The sequence below is a fragment of the Amborella trichopoda genome, chromosome 11, assembly GCF_054954075.1.
Source record: "Amborella trichopoda isolate Santa Cruz 75 chromosome 11, AtrichopodaSantaCruz75HAP2 v2.0, whole genome shotgun sequence".
Classification (NCBI taxonomy): domain Eukaryota; kingdom Viridiplantae; phylum Streptophyta; class Magnoliopsida; order Amborellales; family Amborellaceae; genus Amborella; species Amborella trichopoda.
In genome coordinates this window covers 41,467,159-41,484,259 of record NC_142346.1, presented here as the reverse complement: position 1 = coordinate 41,484,259, position 17,101 = coordinate 41,467,159, and the positions used below count along the sequence as shown (strand labels likewise).

At 37.5% G+C, this 17,101-nt stretch overlaps 1 protein-coding gene across 3 annotated transcripts in view; it reads left to right on the top strand.

Moving 5' to 3' along the window:
* The window catches only part of LOC18432907 (BTB/POZ domain protein TNFAIP protein), a 33,335-nt gene extending 25,196 nt beyond the window's left edge, over window positions 1-8,139 (top strand). For 2 of the 3 annotated variants that reach the window (XM_020666419.2, XM_011624576.3), the window contains 3 exons: window positions 635-667; window positions 7,758-7,823; window positions 7,910-8,139. In XM_020666419.2, the coding sequence (XP_020522078.1) occupies window positions 635-667; window positions 7,758-7,823; window positions 7,910-7,954 (144 nt within the window). In that variant the 3' untranslated portion in view covers window positions 7,955-8,139. The remainder of the gene's footprint in view (window positions 1-634; window positions 668-7,757; window positions 7,824-7,909) is intronic. The other variant, XM_020666420.2, reaches the window with a different exon arrangement.
* The last annotated feature ends 8,962 nt before the right edge of the window (window positions 8,140-17,101 follow it).

The window sequence follows — 17,101 nt, the reverse complement described above, 5'->3', positions numbered from 1 at the left end:
TGAGTGATTTGCTTAAATTTCCCACACAGACAAATATACAGACACACCCAAAACTGAAGGAATCCATCGAATTTGTCAAAAGATTGAATTGCTACTAAAGTTTCTTATGCCCAGAGATCCGCTAAGACTGCAAACTGCCCAACTCTTACCTCCATTCTGTATTTTGCGACCGCCATCATAAAGATGAAAAGAACATATCCTTGCAACTTACCCTTGAAGATTAAAGTACCTGAAGAAAAGTTATTGATCTTCGACCGATGATTATGCTGTTCATTAACATGTTCGAGGTTATATATTTGCTTAGCCAAAAAACAAAACCGAAAAATCAAAATCATAGTGCAAATTATTAAATGCTTGAAATCGGTTTAAGAACCCGGACTCTTGCTGGGACTTGCTAGGTCCCGAGCCTGAGTCAACTGGTTCAACTCAGGCAAGTCGAAATATTGACTTGGATGAATCAGTAAAACGTTCAAAAAAGGTTTCAAAATAAGGTGAGACTCAGTTTGAGGTCCTAGGTTTTGTTACAGGATTTACCGGGGTCCTGAGCTGAGCTATCTTGGACAAGTACTGAGTCGGCTGGGTGATTTTTGAAACACTGCTTGAATATTAATATGCTTGTATCATTCCTTTGCAGGATTCAAATGGTCAATTGAAAATTGCTGAAGATGTAAGCTGTCTTGGCCATTGCCTTGAAAATTGTCTTTCCAACTAATGAAATAAGTTCCTGTTTGTGACTTTCTTGCTATCTTTGTTTCTTTAAATGAGCAAACAAATTTTCAATAAAATTTAGGAAACTGCATTTTCCATAAATGCACTTGATATGGTAGGTTAAAATCGTAAGATGCATCTGTTATAAATAATTGGGATATTCTTTGATATATGTCACTCAATGTGCTTTTCGACAGAATATGGGACCTTCCTAGAATTTAATGCTTTTATAGGTAAACTGGGCTACTTTACTGATGAATGGAATTTTTGTGGAAACCATTATGAACTGGGGTCATCTAGAGATGTATACTTTATGCTTTGTGCAATATTGAATGATATTGGCAAGGGACCTCTAATCATAATAAAATAAAATAACTGGTATTTTCATTAATTGGTCAAAAGAAATGAAAAATGCACCTGGAGTGGTTGTGCACCACCTGCTCCCTATCCCCAGAAAGAAGAAAAAGCAAAAGATCGAACTCTATGTCGAATGTTGTTGCCCATTATATACATGTTTACTTTTTGGGTGTTTTGCTCTGTGTGTGTATATATATATATATTGCTGTGAGTGTGGGCTAACAATAATGTACATAGGGATATCTTAGTTTCACATATGTACAAGTTTTTTATTTCGAAACTTATAGCGGGCCATAAATCATGCCCTTATATGTTGAATTCTTTTCTATTAAATATGAAATCATCCATACACTCTCGACTCAAAAAGGTAGATTCCTCACAAAACTTGATATAAAGTCCCTTAGAATACCTGAGTAAGGCTTTAAAGCAGACTTACATGGATGCCACCGTGTCTTAGCTGTTGGGGCCTTTAAAGGCTGTGAGAGCATGTGAATATAATAAATCATAGTGACTTATACACTTCAATGGGAGTGTATTGTGGTTGACTGACCTAGGGTTGGGCAGTCCATGGCCCTCGGTCATGTCTAAAACTCATACTCCTGAGCATGTGGCACTAGTGTTGAAGGTTTATAGATAGTCATACCTTGTTGAGGTTTGAGAGATACTCATGGACATTGTTTGTAGGCCAAGAGAGTTGTGTGGTCTCCTGTGTGCGGATGAAGGCTTGTGAGAATAATGACAAAATCCTCAACAAAACTTTCATATTGCATGTATATATGACCGCGGCATTTTGGAAAACAGCCTTATATAGAGGGACACGTGTACATGTGCATAGAGAGAGACCCCCTTGCACTATAGTGTTATGTGCGTTTGACTTTCCCTTGGGGGTGCCGGGGGGACTTGTAATCCACATACTAGGAGTCTAGGACTATGGCTCCATTATTTATTGGCCAGCTTTAACGGGCCAATCCTAAGCCCCTGCACTTAATTGTCGGTCATGGGTCATGTCGGATTGGTTTGAGAAAACAGTATTGGATCATGGATCCTGGCACAGGTGGAGTGCCCTGACAGTCACTTGTTTATTTTTTGACCTATATCGTACTCATCTGCTTCTATGCAGTATTTGTTTTTTGGTAGAACTTCAAAAATATTGTTTTCAATTGAAATTGTATTTTTGAGATTTTGGATATGTTTTTAGAAGTTTAGAATTGTTTTAAATCTATTAAAAACTCCCTAAAGAGGATTTCTGAAAATTTCTAAGGTAGGGGGTGCTCTTGAAATTTTTTTAAAAGTGGGGGGAGGGGGGGCTAAGGACTTAGGCTCTACGCATGTGGGGCCTACATGGGGGTGGCACGCATGGGTTACATGCCCCACTAAGTGGGACGCTTCATTTATTTTTTCTTTTTTTCTTTTTTTAATTTGATGAAAAGTATTCTATTGAGTTATCTTGAAATATTTTACTTAGTGAAAATTGTTTTATTGGATATTTATCTGATCTAGATTATCTTTTGACTGGTTTATTTGTTTTAAAAGTTCCTACTTATACCTTTGTGAGCTAAGGAATTTTTAAAGTAAGAGATAATTTTGACTTGTCATAATCTAAATAAGATAGAAGTGGATAATGGGTCAAATCTTAGGGGATAAGGTTCCTAAATATTCATTTCAGATCATAATGGCTGATTTTAGAGATGGATGGCTCAGATTTTTCTTTCTCTCACCTCACAAATTACCTAAATATTCTGGATAAATCCTATATAAAGAGCCTCCCCCACCTCCCCCCCCCCCCCAACACACCCCCAACCCCACAAAAAAAAAAAAATCTCTACACATCTCTTAGACCTCTGTCTCTCTAGGTGGCACACCATGCCCCATAAGTGTTGAGGTGGCATGCACCTCTCTAGAGAGGAAAGGGGCACACCCAACCCTAGGTTTTAGATGGGGTAGGTGCCATCTTGTGGAATGCCCTAGTTCAAAAAGGGTTCTTTGTGAATCTCTAATTGTGACCTATGGTCTCAGCCCTAAAGCTTTAGAAAGGGTGGTGTAGAGGTGCTTTCCAGTTCAGTGGATCCAGGAGGTATTGCTCCATTGGTCAGGTCTTCGGGTGTGTGGGGTGCTAAGCCCTAAGAGGAATTAATTGCTCCATTGGTCGGGTGTGCGGGGTGCTACGCCCTAAGAGGAATTAATTGCCCCATTGGTTAGGTGATCAGGTGTGGGGGGGGTGTTAAGCCCTAAGAAGGTAGGCCTAGGCAACAGTCCAGTAAGTCTTCCCTTAGTTATTTATTTATTTGTTGTTCTTTTCTTATATTTTGTTTCCTAAAGTTGTTATTCTGTATCAAGTTTCGAATAAAGTTTATTTGGCAGTGAGTTGTAGAGATCCTAGATTGTGGTTGGTTTAATTTTGTATTGTTTTGTGGCAATTGTGAGTAGAATTTCCAACCATTAATAAAAGAAAAGAAGAATGTTTTTTGAATTTATAATCTGGAATTCTATGTAGCCACTCCTATCATTAGCCTGTATTCTACATACATTCTTTAACTTACAACAAAGAAATAGCAACCTTTTCACCTTTCTTCCTTTTTAGTCCAAATCTTAGGTTTCTCCCACTTGAAAATTCCTTGGCTTTATTTCTTCAAAAGCCTTAAGATTTCTTCTCGCTCACACTTTTGGAGTTATGAGGAAAATATGCCAATTAATAAGTTTGATAGATTTCATTATGGAAACCCTTGTCTAGTGCTAATTTTCAGAAATATCATGTAAAGTATTTTACTTCTGAAAATCAAAAAATTCCATTATAGGTCACTTTTTTGGGACATTCTTTGAGTCACTATTTTGAATTCTTGGAAATCAAAAGAGCCTGGACTTGAACCAGAGATCTCACCCGTGAAGTAAATCATCACACCTACGATCCAACCAATTGGGAGAGAATCAATAGATTCTTTTTCGGGAGCGATTCATCCTTCCCGAACGAAGCATATAACTCTCCATTGTCCTGCGCTCTCCAAGTGTGCTTGTTTCCCCCTTCTTCCTTACTAAGGTTTGGAAATATTTCGGAAAGTGCACTACCATTTTCTATTTCCTTACATATTCCTACTGCTTTGGAAATATTTTAACCAAAAAAAAAAATTACAGTTACTCAGACAGTAATCTTACTTGAGGATTGTGACGACCATGCTTATGGTGTTTAGTTGTTCATACGATTCCCTGAAAATAAAGAACCATAACCCACTCACATTCACTGCAAAAACTATTTAGTAGGAGCTTCAAAATTCATTCACCTGAGGCAAAATCATCTGATTTGCATCTCCTACATTTCCACTGGACATGATCCAACACAACTTGTTCTTTGTCACTACCTTGTCTCCTTTCCTAATTGGCCTCATCTAACCCACAATAATATAAACCAAAAGTAACAAGTGCAGAAAAAGACAAAAAGCGACTGAAACACCAGTTCTAGTCTTGCAATTTCTTGCTTATTCATGTGTGAAATGGTGAGAAACTCGCGAACATCGTTACGGGCCAAAGAATCTACAAGGATAGGTCTATAGTCCAAGGTTTTGTTTTGGAAGGGAAAAGGAATAGACACCGAGGAACTTCTCCTCCCATTCAAGGGGAGTGGGGAGTCTATCAGTTTTGGATAAAGACTAGGGTTGATAAAGTGGTTTTACCTGTTAAAGTTGGCCCCGTGAATGGGATATCCAGTAGATTGTTCCTGAATATGAAGTCAGAGAAAGTGGATATACTGGCCCTGATCCTTTCATTGCTATTCTTTTCGAAGGACCACCTGGTAACATTGAAGTCCCCACCTATTACCCATGGCCTAGGTGACAAGGATCCAACCTATCGTGCTCATCTTAAAAAACTTTCGTGCAGGTTAGGCCTATTACGGCCATACATGGCTGATAACTTCCACTGAAAGTTGTTTGATGTTCTGGCAAGAAATAAATAAACCTGGAAAGACCCCAACTCTGAAACGAGTAGGTTGTGCAGAGATGGCCCAGATGACTAGGATGCCACCTGATGCCCCCTAAACTTCAAGAGAGTATTGGCAGGAGTGTCTGCCCCAGACTCAGAGGGTTATATGAAGGGTTGGGAATGGAGCTTGGTCTCTACAATGGCAAGGACCTCAGGGATATACTTATGGGAATATATCAGGAGCGCCTTTTTATTAAGAGGTCTCTCAAGCCCCATATGTTCTTTATGTTCCAGACGATAATTCTTATTTCCAATGTTGTCAAATTCGATTCGGTGTCTTTTTGGGTTTGGTGAGAAAAATGAAGCAATTCGGTGCTCCAGCCTATTCGGGGAAAGATTTGAACTTTTTTTTTAATTTAATATAAATAACTTAGATATTTATATATAAAAAAAATCAAAAAATTAAAAATAAAAATTTCAAAAAAATAAAAAACCATTTATATAGATTTTTTTTTTGCTTCGGCCGAATTGGCCTGAAGCAGACCTGAATCTGACCGAAGCTGTAGCTCAAGGCTTCAATTCGCTTCGGTCTAGGCATAAAATCCGAAGGCTTCGGCCGAAACATAGTGAATTTGAGGACATTGCGCATTTCTGGATGTTCGAGGATGTGGCCAGGTGCCTTTGGAGCCCCCTGGGATGTGGGCTATCCTAGGGGGACATAGCCAAGAAGGAAACTTTTGGGTGATGGGGGGTCTCCTTTTTCTTATTTGACTCCGCCAAACAGGTTATGGATCTCTTTTACCTTGCCCTTAGGGACAGTACTGTTCTGCCAAAATTTGCTAATGTCAGTGGGGTGTCATCGTCCAGGAAGCTCATCGCCTACAAAACATCTCGACATTGGGCTCCAAACAGTACCTATTCAATCTGCTTGGGAGTCCACAGAAAGAGAGGACTCCACATCAGTGTTGAAAGGGCTGGCATAGTCGGCTTACGGTGGTTGGGGAGTGGGAATGGGCCTTCTTGTACTAAGGTTTGGGGGAAGGTAGATGTACAAAGGTCTGGGGGAAAGTGGATGGGATGGCAGGGACGGCTTGGGGGATTGGGGGGATCTCCAGCAGAGTGTTGTCTGGAGGGAAGGGGGTGTTACATTTATTGGGCTCAGAGAGGGAAACAATACCAGGAATGGGGGGATAAGTTCCCCGGGGTCAGGGGCAGGTGCTAGGGGTTGTTTTTTTTTGGTTTAGGGGGAGGGAGAAAGGAGGTAAACCCCAACCCCACCCCCGTCCCCCTTTGTGTGGGTGCCCCAGGTAGGGTGAAGGGAACTGAGTACATGTGGATTTGCTCAAGGGGCAGACTCGAGCGGGCCTGCATTGCAAAGAGTAGTTGGTTATTGGGGAAAGGGACAGGAAGGGGAGGGGGGAGGTGGGAGCTGGGCTGGTAGATTTTGATTTGACCCATGGCATTATGGATGGTTGGATACTTGGATGGGTGGGTACGTTTGCCTACTGGTTTTGGTGGGGTGAGGGTGGGTTTAGGGGACGGGGTTCTAATCAGGACATTCTAAAAATGGAGGCAAATATGTATCTCTCTTTAATTTGGAAATCAGGGAAGTTTGAATTCCTTGGGCTGGATTCGCGTGGTTGACATTTCATGCTCCACTTGGAGATGCAGGCTTTCCCCAATAGACTTATGCCATCTGGATGCCTGTTCGTGGTGTGCAGGCCTGACCTGCTGATGTGGTCTCCATCATTTGCAGTGGCCCATACAGACTACCGTGCACCACTCTTCCTGATCATGTTCCATATCGCTTCCTGTGATCCTGTTATCGTGGTCCATCCCCAGGGTGAATTCCAGAGGCAAACCTCTTCCCTGGGGTAGGCCTTGTCCTTTGTTATGGATAATGGTAAGTTTGTAGGTCTGAATTAGATGCTGAGAAAAATGGATTTGGGCGCGAAGGATGGGTCGAGGTTTTGATGAGGATGTGCAGTAAGCATGGGGGTGGCTTCAAAAGATTTCTGAATTTTTAGAAAGCCACTTCACTTATTCCGGATCTGTCTGAAAGTCCCTTCATGCGTGGAATGGAATGTCCTCCACCCAGATCCACATTCCTGGTCTGCACAATAGATCTTTCTGCTATTTTGGAAAGAGGGATTGGGAAAATCACAGAAATGATTAGTGGTAGGAATACTCTCTCTTCGGGTGTTCTGATCAAATGACTCCCTGCCTTAGTTTTTGAGCTTTACAAATAAATGATTCCAAATATTCCATATTCAGAGCTGAAGGTTCGGGTTCCGGTAGCTGTATGGATTCTTTATTAAGATATTGAGCTCGTGTCATGTGAAGTGGATGTCCTTAATGATCCTTGCAACCTTTGTGTGTGTGTGTGTGTGTGTGTGTGAGAGAGAGAGAGAGAGAGAGAGAGAGAGAGAGAGCGGATTTCCTGCCCAACAATTTCATTAACATGAGGCCCTACTAATGCCCTTTGAAAACCTATGGGCTGGTTCTGTGTTGTCCTCGAACCTAATGTTCCTCATTTGAAGTCGCCTTCAGAAGAAGAAAGAAGTCAATTTGTGAACTTAGGTCTTTTTTGGGCTGATTGTAGTTGTCCTTTTTATTACTTGCTTTAACTCTAATGGGGAAGTAATGAAGTTGCCAAAATTTGGACCCCATCATTATGAAGATTGCCATAATATCTCTTTTTTTTTTTTTGTACAAATATCTCATAAAATTCATTTGTTTGAGCCAACAATGTCATAAAATTTTGAATGGTGCAAAATCAGGATCTTTTGGAGGACCCAGCCATTATTGGTGCACTAGATGAGGAGACAGAATTTAATGCTCTGGTGGTGAGTAGAACCATCAATGAGGTGCTCTAGACTATGTAACATCGCCCTTCCACTTGTATTATGAGATCTCATTGAGTGTTTTGCAGGAAGAAGAAGCTGCTCTTCTCGAATCATTGCTGACGGAGAGGTGATAAGTTGTACAATTGGCTTCTTGGGACTATTTTGAAACGTCCTCTGGTTTATATATAGCAAGTGTCAGAATATGTGGTACAGGTTAGGTTTATATTAGTTGTATATTTGAATGGAAAAATGACAAATTTTCCATAACACATGGTGGTGGTGGTAATTTTTTCTAGAATATATCGTGTTACTAACACTGGTGGCATTCTTTCCTTCAAGTTTGTAACTCCAAACATTCACAAGGCATATGAGAGAGAGAGAGAGAGAGAGAGAGAGAGAGAGAGAGGAATGAAGATGGTCATTGAGTTACTTGAGGCATTTCGGTTTAATTGCAGATGATGCTTAACTGAGCTGTATCGAAAAGCGATAAGGATCATGAAATTTTATGAATTGGTTGGGGGCCCTTATTCAGGCATATTAGTCATTTGCATCTTAGGTTATGGAGTTTGAGCCCCCCTCATAAGAAGGGCCCCAGCTGCACCAAAACATTGTCCTTCCCCACCCAAACTCATGTTTTTGATGGAATGAATAACCATATGTGTCTATCCCTCTCCTAAACATAGAAATATGGATCGTCCTCAAAATTGGTAGATATGGAGACTTATGGCTTTATTAAGAGTAATAGCCTTTAATAAAGCATAATAGCATACTAGGATTTGTGTAGTCAATCCCAATTAGTTAGAAAAAAGCTTGACGATGGCCATGATGATGATGATCGTACTCTAAATTGGCACCATTTTTGGAGTTTGGTTTTTGAATCTTCTTTAATGAGCTCAGTGTCACCCATATCAAGTTATGGAATGAAAGAAATAATGATTATCCTTGATGGATGAATTTTAAGAACTTGATTTTTATTTGTAGGCCTTATCAAATATTAGGGAAAGAAAACTATTTCTAGGAGCATTAATACTAGGGAGATGTATCAATATACCCATGAACTACTTTTAACATTTTGCCCATCTGCAACAATTCCAACTCAAGACCGTGTGGTTTTTTATGGATATTTTGAAATTTAAGTGTTAAATTGCTCATCTCTAATGGGAAATTGTTCCTCTCTTACGGGGTAAATAGTTCATCTTCCAAGACTATAATGTTTGGCCCTCTAAAAAACAACATTTGTTGTGGGTTAGGGTTCCATATTAGTCATCACCATTGTGATATGGGCTCTAAAATTGTGGGGGTAATGGAGCAAAGAATGAAGAGTTTTTAGAGATCCAAATCAAATGTTATTTGGAGTAATCGCTCTGAAAAACAATCTCCCAAAAAATTTGGCTTCGCACTCCAAAGCTACTACAAATTTATTACTACTGCAAAATCAGATCTAGACCATCCATTTTGAAGAATTTGAAGAACTGACTTTTGCAAATGTCGACTTGACCATAATCTTCTTATGCTGAATACACCTTAGCTACATAACATACTTGTGCCAAGGAGGGTAGTCATTTTGCTTTTTTTAAGCTCCATTGATTTATCATAGGCAATGATTTAAGGGTAAACTATTTATGTCACTGATACTAGTAAGGTTAAATTTTTTACAAAAAGTTTGTGAAGTTGCCACCATATTTGTAGAAGTAAAGCCATAGCAATCCATACCATTTAATTTATTTAGGTAGTGTAACTAAAATGAACAGAGTAGAACACCGTATTGTAACTAAAATGGACAGAGTAGAACACCATATTCTTACTTCTACAAGTAAAATTGCTACCTTATACAAATCATACCTAAATTCTTTATGACACTAATTCTAGTAATTCAAGATTAAGCTTTTCACTAGTACTAGTAATACGCATGCTTCACACATTTCCTTGAAACGCTATTCCTTAAAAATTTTATATAATTTGAACTCAATTAATAGAATCCTGTCCAATAAATCATAAAACAAGAACACGGGCAGCACTGGAGAGTGATCATTTTGTGAATATAAATAAGATATTGGTTTAAGTTTTTAAGACCATCTTCAAAATTTAGGATCAAGAAAAATGCTTCTTAAGAAGGTGAGGATGAGGGTGACATACTTCGAAATTATATATTTGAAATCATTTAAGAGAATCCTACCAAATAAATTAGAAAAGCAAGTACTTAAGCAGCATGAAGAGAGAGAGGGGTTAAAATTGGTACTTCCCATGGTGACTTTGCGTCCAAAGTCGGCATTTATTCACAATAGACAAATCAAAGATAGCATTCTCATAGCTCAAGAACACATACACACTCTAAGAATATGATTACTGAACCCAGAATTTTGATAAAGTCGGATATGGAAAAAGCTTACAATAGAATGGATTGGGATGTTTTACAAGAGATTACATTGTGTATAGGCTTTTGGGAGAGGTGGAAGCGATGGATTAAGGGATATCTTTCAAGTACCTAGTTTTGTGTGTTAATTATTGAAAGCCTGAAAGGCTTTTTTCAAGGTGACCAGAGGCACTAGACAAGATCATCATCCCCCTCCATTTTCATTTACTTTAGTGGCAAAGGGATTTGGTATGATGTCGAGAAATATGGAAGAGAAGGATTGATTTTGTGGCTTTAGGTTCTGCCAAGGTATATCCCATATATGTTATGAAAATGACATTTTTGATTTTTTTGTAACACAAAGTTGGATCAGATTCTTAATATTAGCATATTTTTTAAGTGGTATGAGATGACTTTGTGATTGAAGGTCAAACTTGATAAAACCTCATTTGTTTGGCTGGCTTGCCAAAGAGATTGTGTGCTTCTTTACATCTTATGATGGCTACAATGTGGAACAATTTCCTATTAAAAGTCTTGAGTTGCCTCTCTTGAACTCTAGGCTACTAAGAGCTACATGGCATCCCATTATTCAAAGATTTCAGGTGAAGTTAAACGTGTAGAAGACTAAATTCTTATACCCAGGGGTCGAATAAGATTTATTAAATCTTCTCTAATTTATCGGTTTACCAAATGTCTCTTACGCTTGTTGAGCAGATGATGAGAAATTTTTTTTGAGGGTCTTTTAATGAAGAAAGGAAGTACCATCTGATAAGTTGGGATGTCGTACTCCTAAGAAAGAAAGGGGGGACGGGATTGTGTAGAGTATTAGGAAACTTAAGCTTGTGAACAAATTGTTATCAATGAAATGGCGGTAGAGATGTTTGCAAGGTGAGAATCAGCTATAAGGGCAAGTTTTGGAGGCTAAGTACGGTCTAGACTGAAATTCACAGCTTATTAACTAGGGGAAGAGGTGGTGTCCATCTATCTAATACGTGGAAAGGTTTCTTATGGTGTAAATCAATATTTGAAAGGAACATTTATGGTTGATTTGTCAAGGGGATAAAGTGTCATTTTGGTCCCACAAATGGTTATGGGATAGTCCTTAGAGGGCGCGTATCCTAAGCTATTTGCTAGGGCTACGCATCCTATGGCTAGGGTAAAGGAGATTACTGAGCATGGTGGCTTGAAGTAGATCTTGCATATAGGATGCATATAGAACAGGGTTCGTGATGTGGTGATCACACAACTCACTCAAGTGTTAAAGCATTCGGAGCTTATGCATTTTCCTGGGATGCGAGGTAGTTTGGGAGATAGAAAATGACAACTTATTTTATGTTAACATATCGTTTGTTTTCACAATCATATTATATGGGCGCAATCGGTGCCTAACAAGATTTGAAAGGGTAATTCCCCTTGAGGTTCAAGCTTTCTTGTAGATTGTCATGCCAGATAGTGAAAGAAAAACCTATGTGATCTTTTATCGGGGGAATATATATATATATATATATTTTTTTTTTTTTTGGCAACAGATCACTTACAGGTGGTATTTATTATAATAATATAAATTTCAAAATAAAATCAACATAACAATAAAACCAAGATCTTAACAACTTGATACCATTGAAACAACTATATACTATGCTTGAGAATAAAAGATAAGATTGCAAGAAACAAAAAAAGAAGACTGCTGGAGATTACCTTAACTGGGTTTATTACACCCAATATCGAGTCACTACCATCCGATGGCGCGGGATCAACGGTCTAGCTTCAATTTTGAACCGGGAAAGCAAATTTCGGCCAAGCCACACCAATAGAAACATGAACCCCTTTGATCACAAACTCAAACCCTAGGTGAAATCTCTTAGCAACCTAGTTTGAAAGAGATGTATTCTCTTTTTACTAAACCCTAAAACCCTTAGTTGTAAATCCATATTTGAGAGATAGGAGAGAAGAACTCCATAATCTAAACCCTCATATTCTTTCACAATGTGAGAGATAGATCAAACTTCTTTCACAATGTGAGAGATAGATCAAACATGAGAGAGTAGTGCGTGCCCTTTTTGGGATATGAGAGAGAAAGATGATAATTAGGTACAAGAGATAAGGTGTATAAATTTTGGGTAGAGACAATCAATTTTTATAGGCTTTGAATAAGATTAGGGTTTCTTAGGATTTTCCTTAGCTTGCTTCTTCTTGTGAGATTGAACATAGACCGTCGATCAAGGGTGACTTGTGGGGTGAGAAATCGATCAAGGGTGACTTGTGGGGTGAGAGATCTGAGTCATCCATTCCATAGATGGGCCATCAACATTATGGAAGGTGCATGAAACATTGTTTCCCTTTCCTAAACCATTTTCTCATCAATATATTTAAATAAAATAAATATCATGCATTCTGCAAAATTGCACGATCCATGTCACATATTCCATAAGGATATATCAAATAATATCAAGTAGATAAATACTACCAAATATAAATAAGATAAGATCCATATCAATTCAAATTGACTATATCTCTTTAAAACAAACTTGCTACAAAATAGATAAAGCCATGGTCAATATCCCTTCAAAGATTTGACCACATGCAACGAATCAAACTAACCTTATCTTAAAAGCAAACAAGAGAATCCAAAGATGGTGGGGGCGTGCCATCTTTTTGTGGCACATGTGGGCCCCAAAATTGAATAAAATAATTTAAAATATATATTTGAATTTTTATAACGTTGTAAGAACAATAACTATATTTTTATAAGTCCAAAAATCACAAATAAAATATTGACAGATTCATAAAAATTCAAATAATAAAACTAAAATCATTTCAATAATAAAATGAACACAATTAAATTAATACAATGGGAAAATGATCCATATGGCTTTAGGAATCCAATCTGTAATAACGGGGTAGTCCACCTTCAACTGTGGACTACAGACCACACTAGCTTTATCGAACGACCAAGTGTTTCGCATGATCCACAATCCAAGCAGGGGTTCATTAGCGGGTTACCAAAGTCAGGTCGATGAATCAAGGGGTTGCAATCCCAGTCTGTGGATTATAGGTCCTCCCCTAGAGATGAGTTAAGGTCACTACGACTTGATGCGACTGCAGCTCTATGGCACAGAGGTGTCTCTCTCACATACATATGCTTCACCCAAAGGTAGATATATGGCTTTCCTGAACGATCTATCAATATGCATACCATGTGATGAAACATGGATGAGGTTTTAGCCCCCATCTCAGTAGGTCACCATCACACACAAGGGTAACACAGTCTCTCGACTCACTCATCCGGACATATTCTCCGACCTCATCAAGGGCTAACCCATAAACCCTCATCGGTTTGTTCTTCATGCCCAAGTAAAATGGGTTTTTTCCAACCGACTGGCCTAAATCAATAAACACATATCAGTATCAGCAAACCATCGTTTGCTTAGTATGGTCCACGATGGACCACACTCCCCTTGAGTTCATGTTCCACTATATCATTTCATTTTACAAGCACTCATAAAGCCTTGAAAAGCTACATAAACCCAACAGGTAGGACTCTTACTATGGACAAACTTAAAAAGAGAGGTAAAACTTTGGTTAATATACGTTTGATGTGCAAAGGAGATGAAGAAACGAGAGATCATTTTTTTTTTTACACTTCCTCATTACCTCTCATATACGAGAGTGGGCTTTCCAAGAGATAGGGATTTCTTTGATGGTGCACTGAGGAAATATGAACATTGTCGAACATTTGAACCTACCTAAATTAGCCAAGACAAAGGAGATGATTAGGAGAATATTTCGTGTGGTTGTGTTATGGGAGATTTGGAAGGAAAGAAACACAAGATGTTTGGTTAATCTAGTCAATCAGTGCATTTCGAAGCTTCGACCTGAGGGAAGATGGGTTCCTCCTATGCTGGGATGTTTTAAACATAATTTCAATAGGAGTTAACTTGGGAATGTAACACTGGCAACAGTAGGAGTGCTTATAGATTCAGATGGAAGTGTGATATTCTGTTATTTTGGGTCGTACAAATGTACAACGATAAATCAAGATGGAGCTTACTTCTCTGTTCCAAGGACTGAAGCTTTTATAGGATAAGCAGAGAGGTGGTAATTTTATAGTGTTCTTTAATGTCATCAACTGGTGCAATAATGGAGCAAAGATTGCCTTGGAGCCTGAGATTGATTTAGTTGCAAATCATGGATAGTAGTAACTCTTGGACATGTTTATAGAGAAGCTAATGATGTGGCTGATGGCTTAGCTAAGCTTGAGATTAATTTGTTTTAAGTTTTTAAAAATTCAAGATCAAACATATTCTCTTTATAAAAGGAGTGACCATGTGGAACTCAAAGTATTCAATGATTTTTTTTTTCTTTTTATTCAAAGTACTTGAATTCTGCCATTATTTGTTGTTGTAAATTAAAATAAGGAAAAAGTTTATATAAGGTCACAACCTTAAAATGTCCAATTACAAATGCACCTCAAAAATCCATCAGGGAATGTTGTTTTAATGTTGAAAAACCTCTAATTGATCATCTCGACATCGAGATGCATGAATATGAAAAAAAAAATATTTTGAGTCTCAAAATAGTACATCTTGCAACACATTATCTAGATTGTCAATTTTCAAAATTTTTATATGTTTATAGATCTACTTGATTTTAACCATATTTAGAGTTTAAAATTTTATAACTAGATATGAAATAAAGTTTCAGATAATCCTAAAAAAATTTAACACCAAAATTACATGTTATGATAGAATTTGGAGGTGCGCCTTAATTGGATTGTTTAAAGTTGCAACCTTATAAAAACTACACCCTTAAAATAATACCCTAGATAGAACCAAATATCGTTGTTTTCACTGCCAAAAGAAATATAAATTTTTCAAAAGCTTTAAACAAACTTCCACTGTAATTTTTAATACAAAACAAGTGCCTAAAAATTCATAGAAAATAAAAAATAATATTGAAAAATAATTAAAACTACTGAAAAAAAAAATATTGAAAAATGATTAAAACTACTGGAAAGACTTATTAAAAATGCCTGGAATTACCCTTATAAGTCTTGGTATACACCACACCCAATTCCTTTACCAATGACATACTTTTACTCTTTTAGGTGTTGCTAGAAATTTTGATATGGGGTTGTAGGTAATATTTCTTTTTCTAGGGTTTTTAGGTAGCTAAAAAAAACTAGGGTTTATAGAAACCTATGTGAATAAACTAGGGCAATGCTAAGTTTATTTCTCTCTTGGCCAGTTGTACATCTCTTCTTCTTTAAATATCAGCAAACCATAACTCTAGGATTTCATTTGATACCACCTCCTTTTTTTTTTAGGTGATGTGATACACTTAAAGGAGAGAGGGTAGCGTGATACAAATATTGAGGAGAGAGGGTGGCTTACCTCCCTATGGTCAAAAGAGGGGAGGCACGTGACTTTCAATTTTTGAGAGAGAAAGCGAATAAAATTGGCATGGACAAGAGAAAGAGTAGGTGCATGAGAGATAATCTTCTTGTATGTTTGAAAGAAATACAAATTATATCTTTAAATATAAAGAAATCTATCTTCTAATTTGAATAAGATTTTCTTGGGTTTGCATTATCTAATTTCTAGCTAGATCTTTTAGGATAATTGTGGCAATTTGTGGGGTGCAAGAGATTTAATCAGTCATCCATTTTATAAATCACCATCATAGTTTTGGGTAGAAAGATAGGAACCTTATCCCTTTAGATTTTGACATCCTATTTAAAATTAAAATATAATTAATTTTATCGTAATTTGGATTTACCATATCAAGGACAATTCAAATTTTAAATAATACCTATAGAATAGGAAAGCAAATGTTATTTGAAATCAATGATTTTCTATCTTTTAACTAATTTAAAGTTTGAATCAAATATTAAGAAAGTGGAGTGTAAAAGTAAGACTATCTAACCCACGGAAGTATATACCGATTAAAATTTTTCTTCTTTTCTTTTGTTTTCACAATCCGGATTACTTACAAGAGTCCAAATGCATTATGAGAAAATAAAAACACAAAAGCAACCCAATGACTCTCTCTTGCTGCCACTTGAACAATTATTTATTATACAAACGAAATTGTTAAAACTTTATCTTGGGATCATAAAACACATAATACTCATGGGAATAAGAGAAGATAAAATTGCAAACCATAAAGAAGATTGTCAAAAATTTACTTCAACTAGACTTTAAACACCCCACTCCAGATCTCATCTTCAAATGACACATGTGATCAATGATTTGTCTCAGATCCTTAAAGTATGAGAAAGTCTTGGCTACAACCTTTAACTAAATTAGAGAGCAGTGGAACAATAACACAAAGGTGGAAGGCCTCAATGGCTTAATATGGGCATACCACCTCCAGGCAACATATGCATGGGGCGTGCCCCCTATTTTTCAAAAATATTTCTAAGGTAAGGAGAGGGTTAGAGATATCAAGAGAGATGAGAGGTGAGAGGGTTAGAGAGATCAAGAGAGATCAGAGAGAGAGGTGAGAGGGTTAAAGAGATCAAGAGTGATGAGAGAGAGAGGTGAGAGGGTTGTGTGCCACTCTTAGAGGAGAGAGAGATAGAGAGCTAGATAGAGGTGTAGAGAATTGGTGGAGATTGAGCCCCCTTTCATAGTTTTTCTCTAGGATTAGGGTTTCTTATGGCTAGCCATCATTATGGAGAGTTCTACTCTCCATACCATTGATTATGGAAGATATATGGGGTGAGGGATCTGAATCATAAAATCATTAGATCAACTATCATCATTCAAAGAAATGTGTTAGAACTTAGAACCTTATCCTTCAGTTTTCTTAATGTAATCCCATCAAATAATAAAATATGACAAATAATATCATATTTACCTTTTATTTTCCATAACCTTCTTACATATACTTTTTTTATTGACATCAAATATCTTTAATTTCA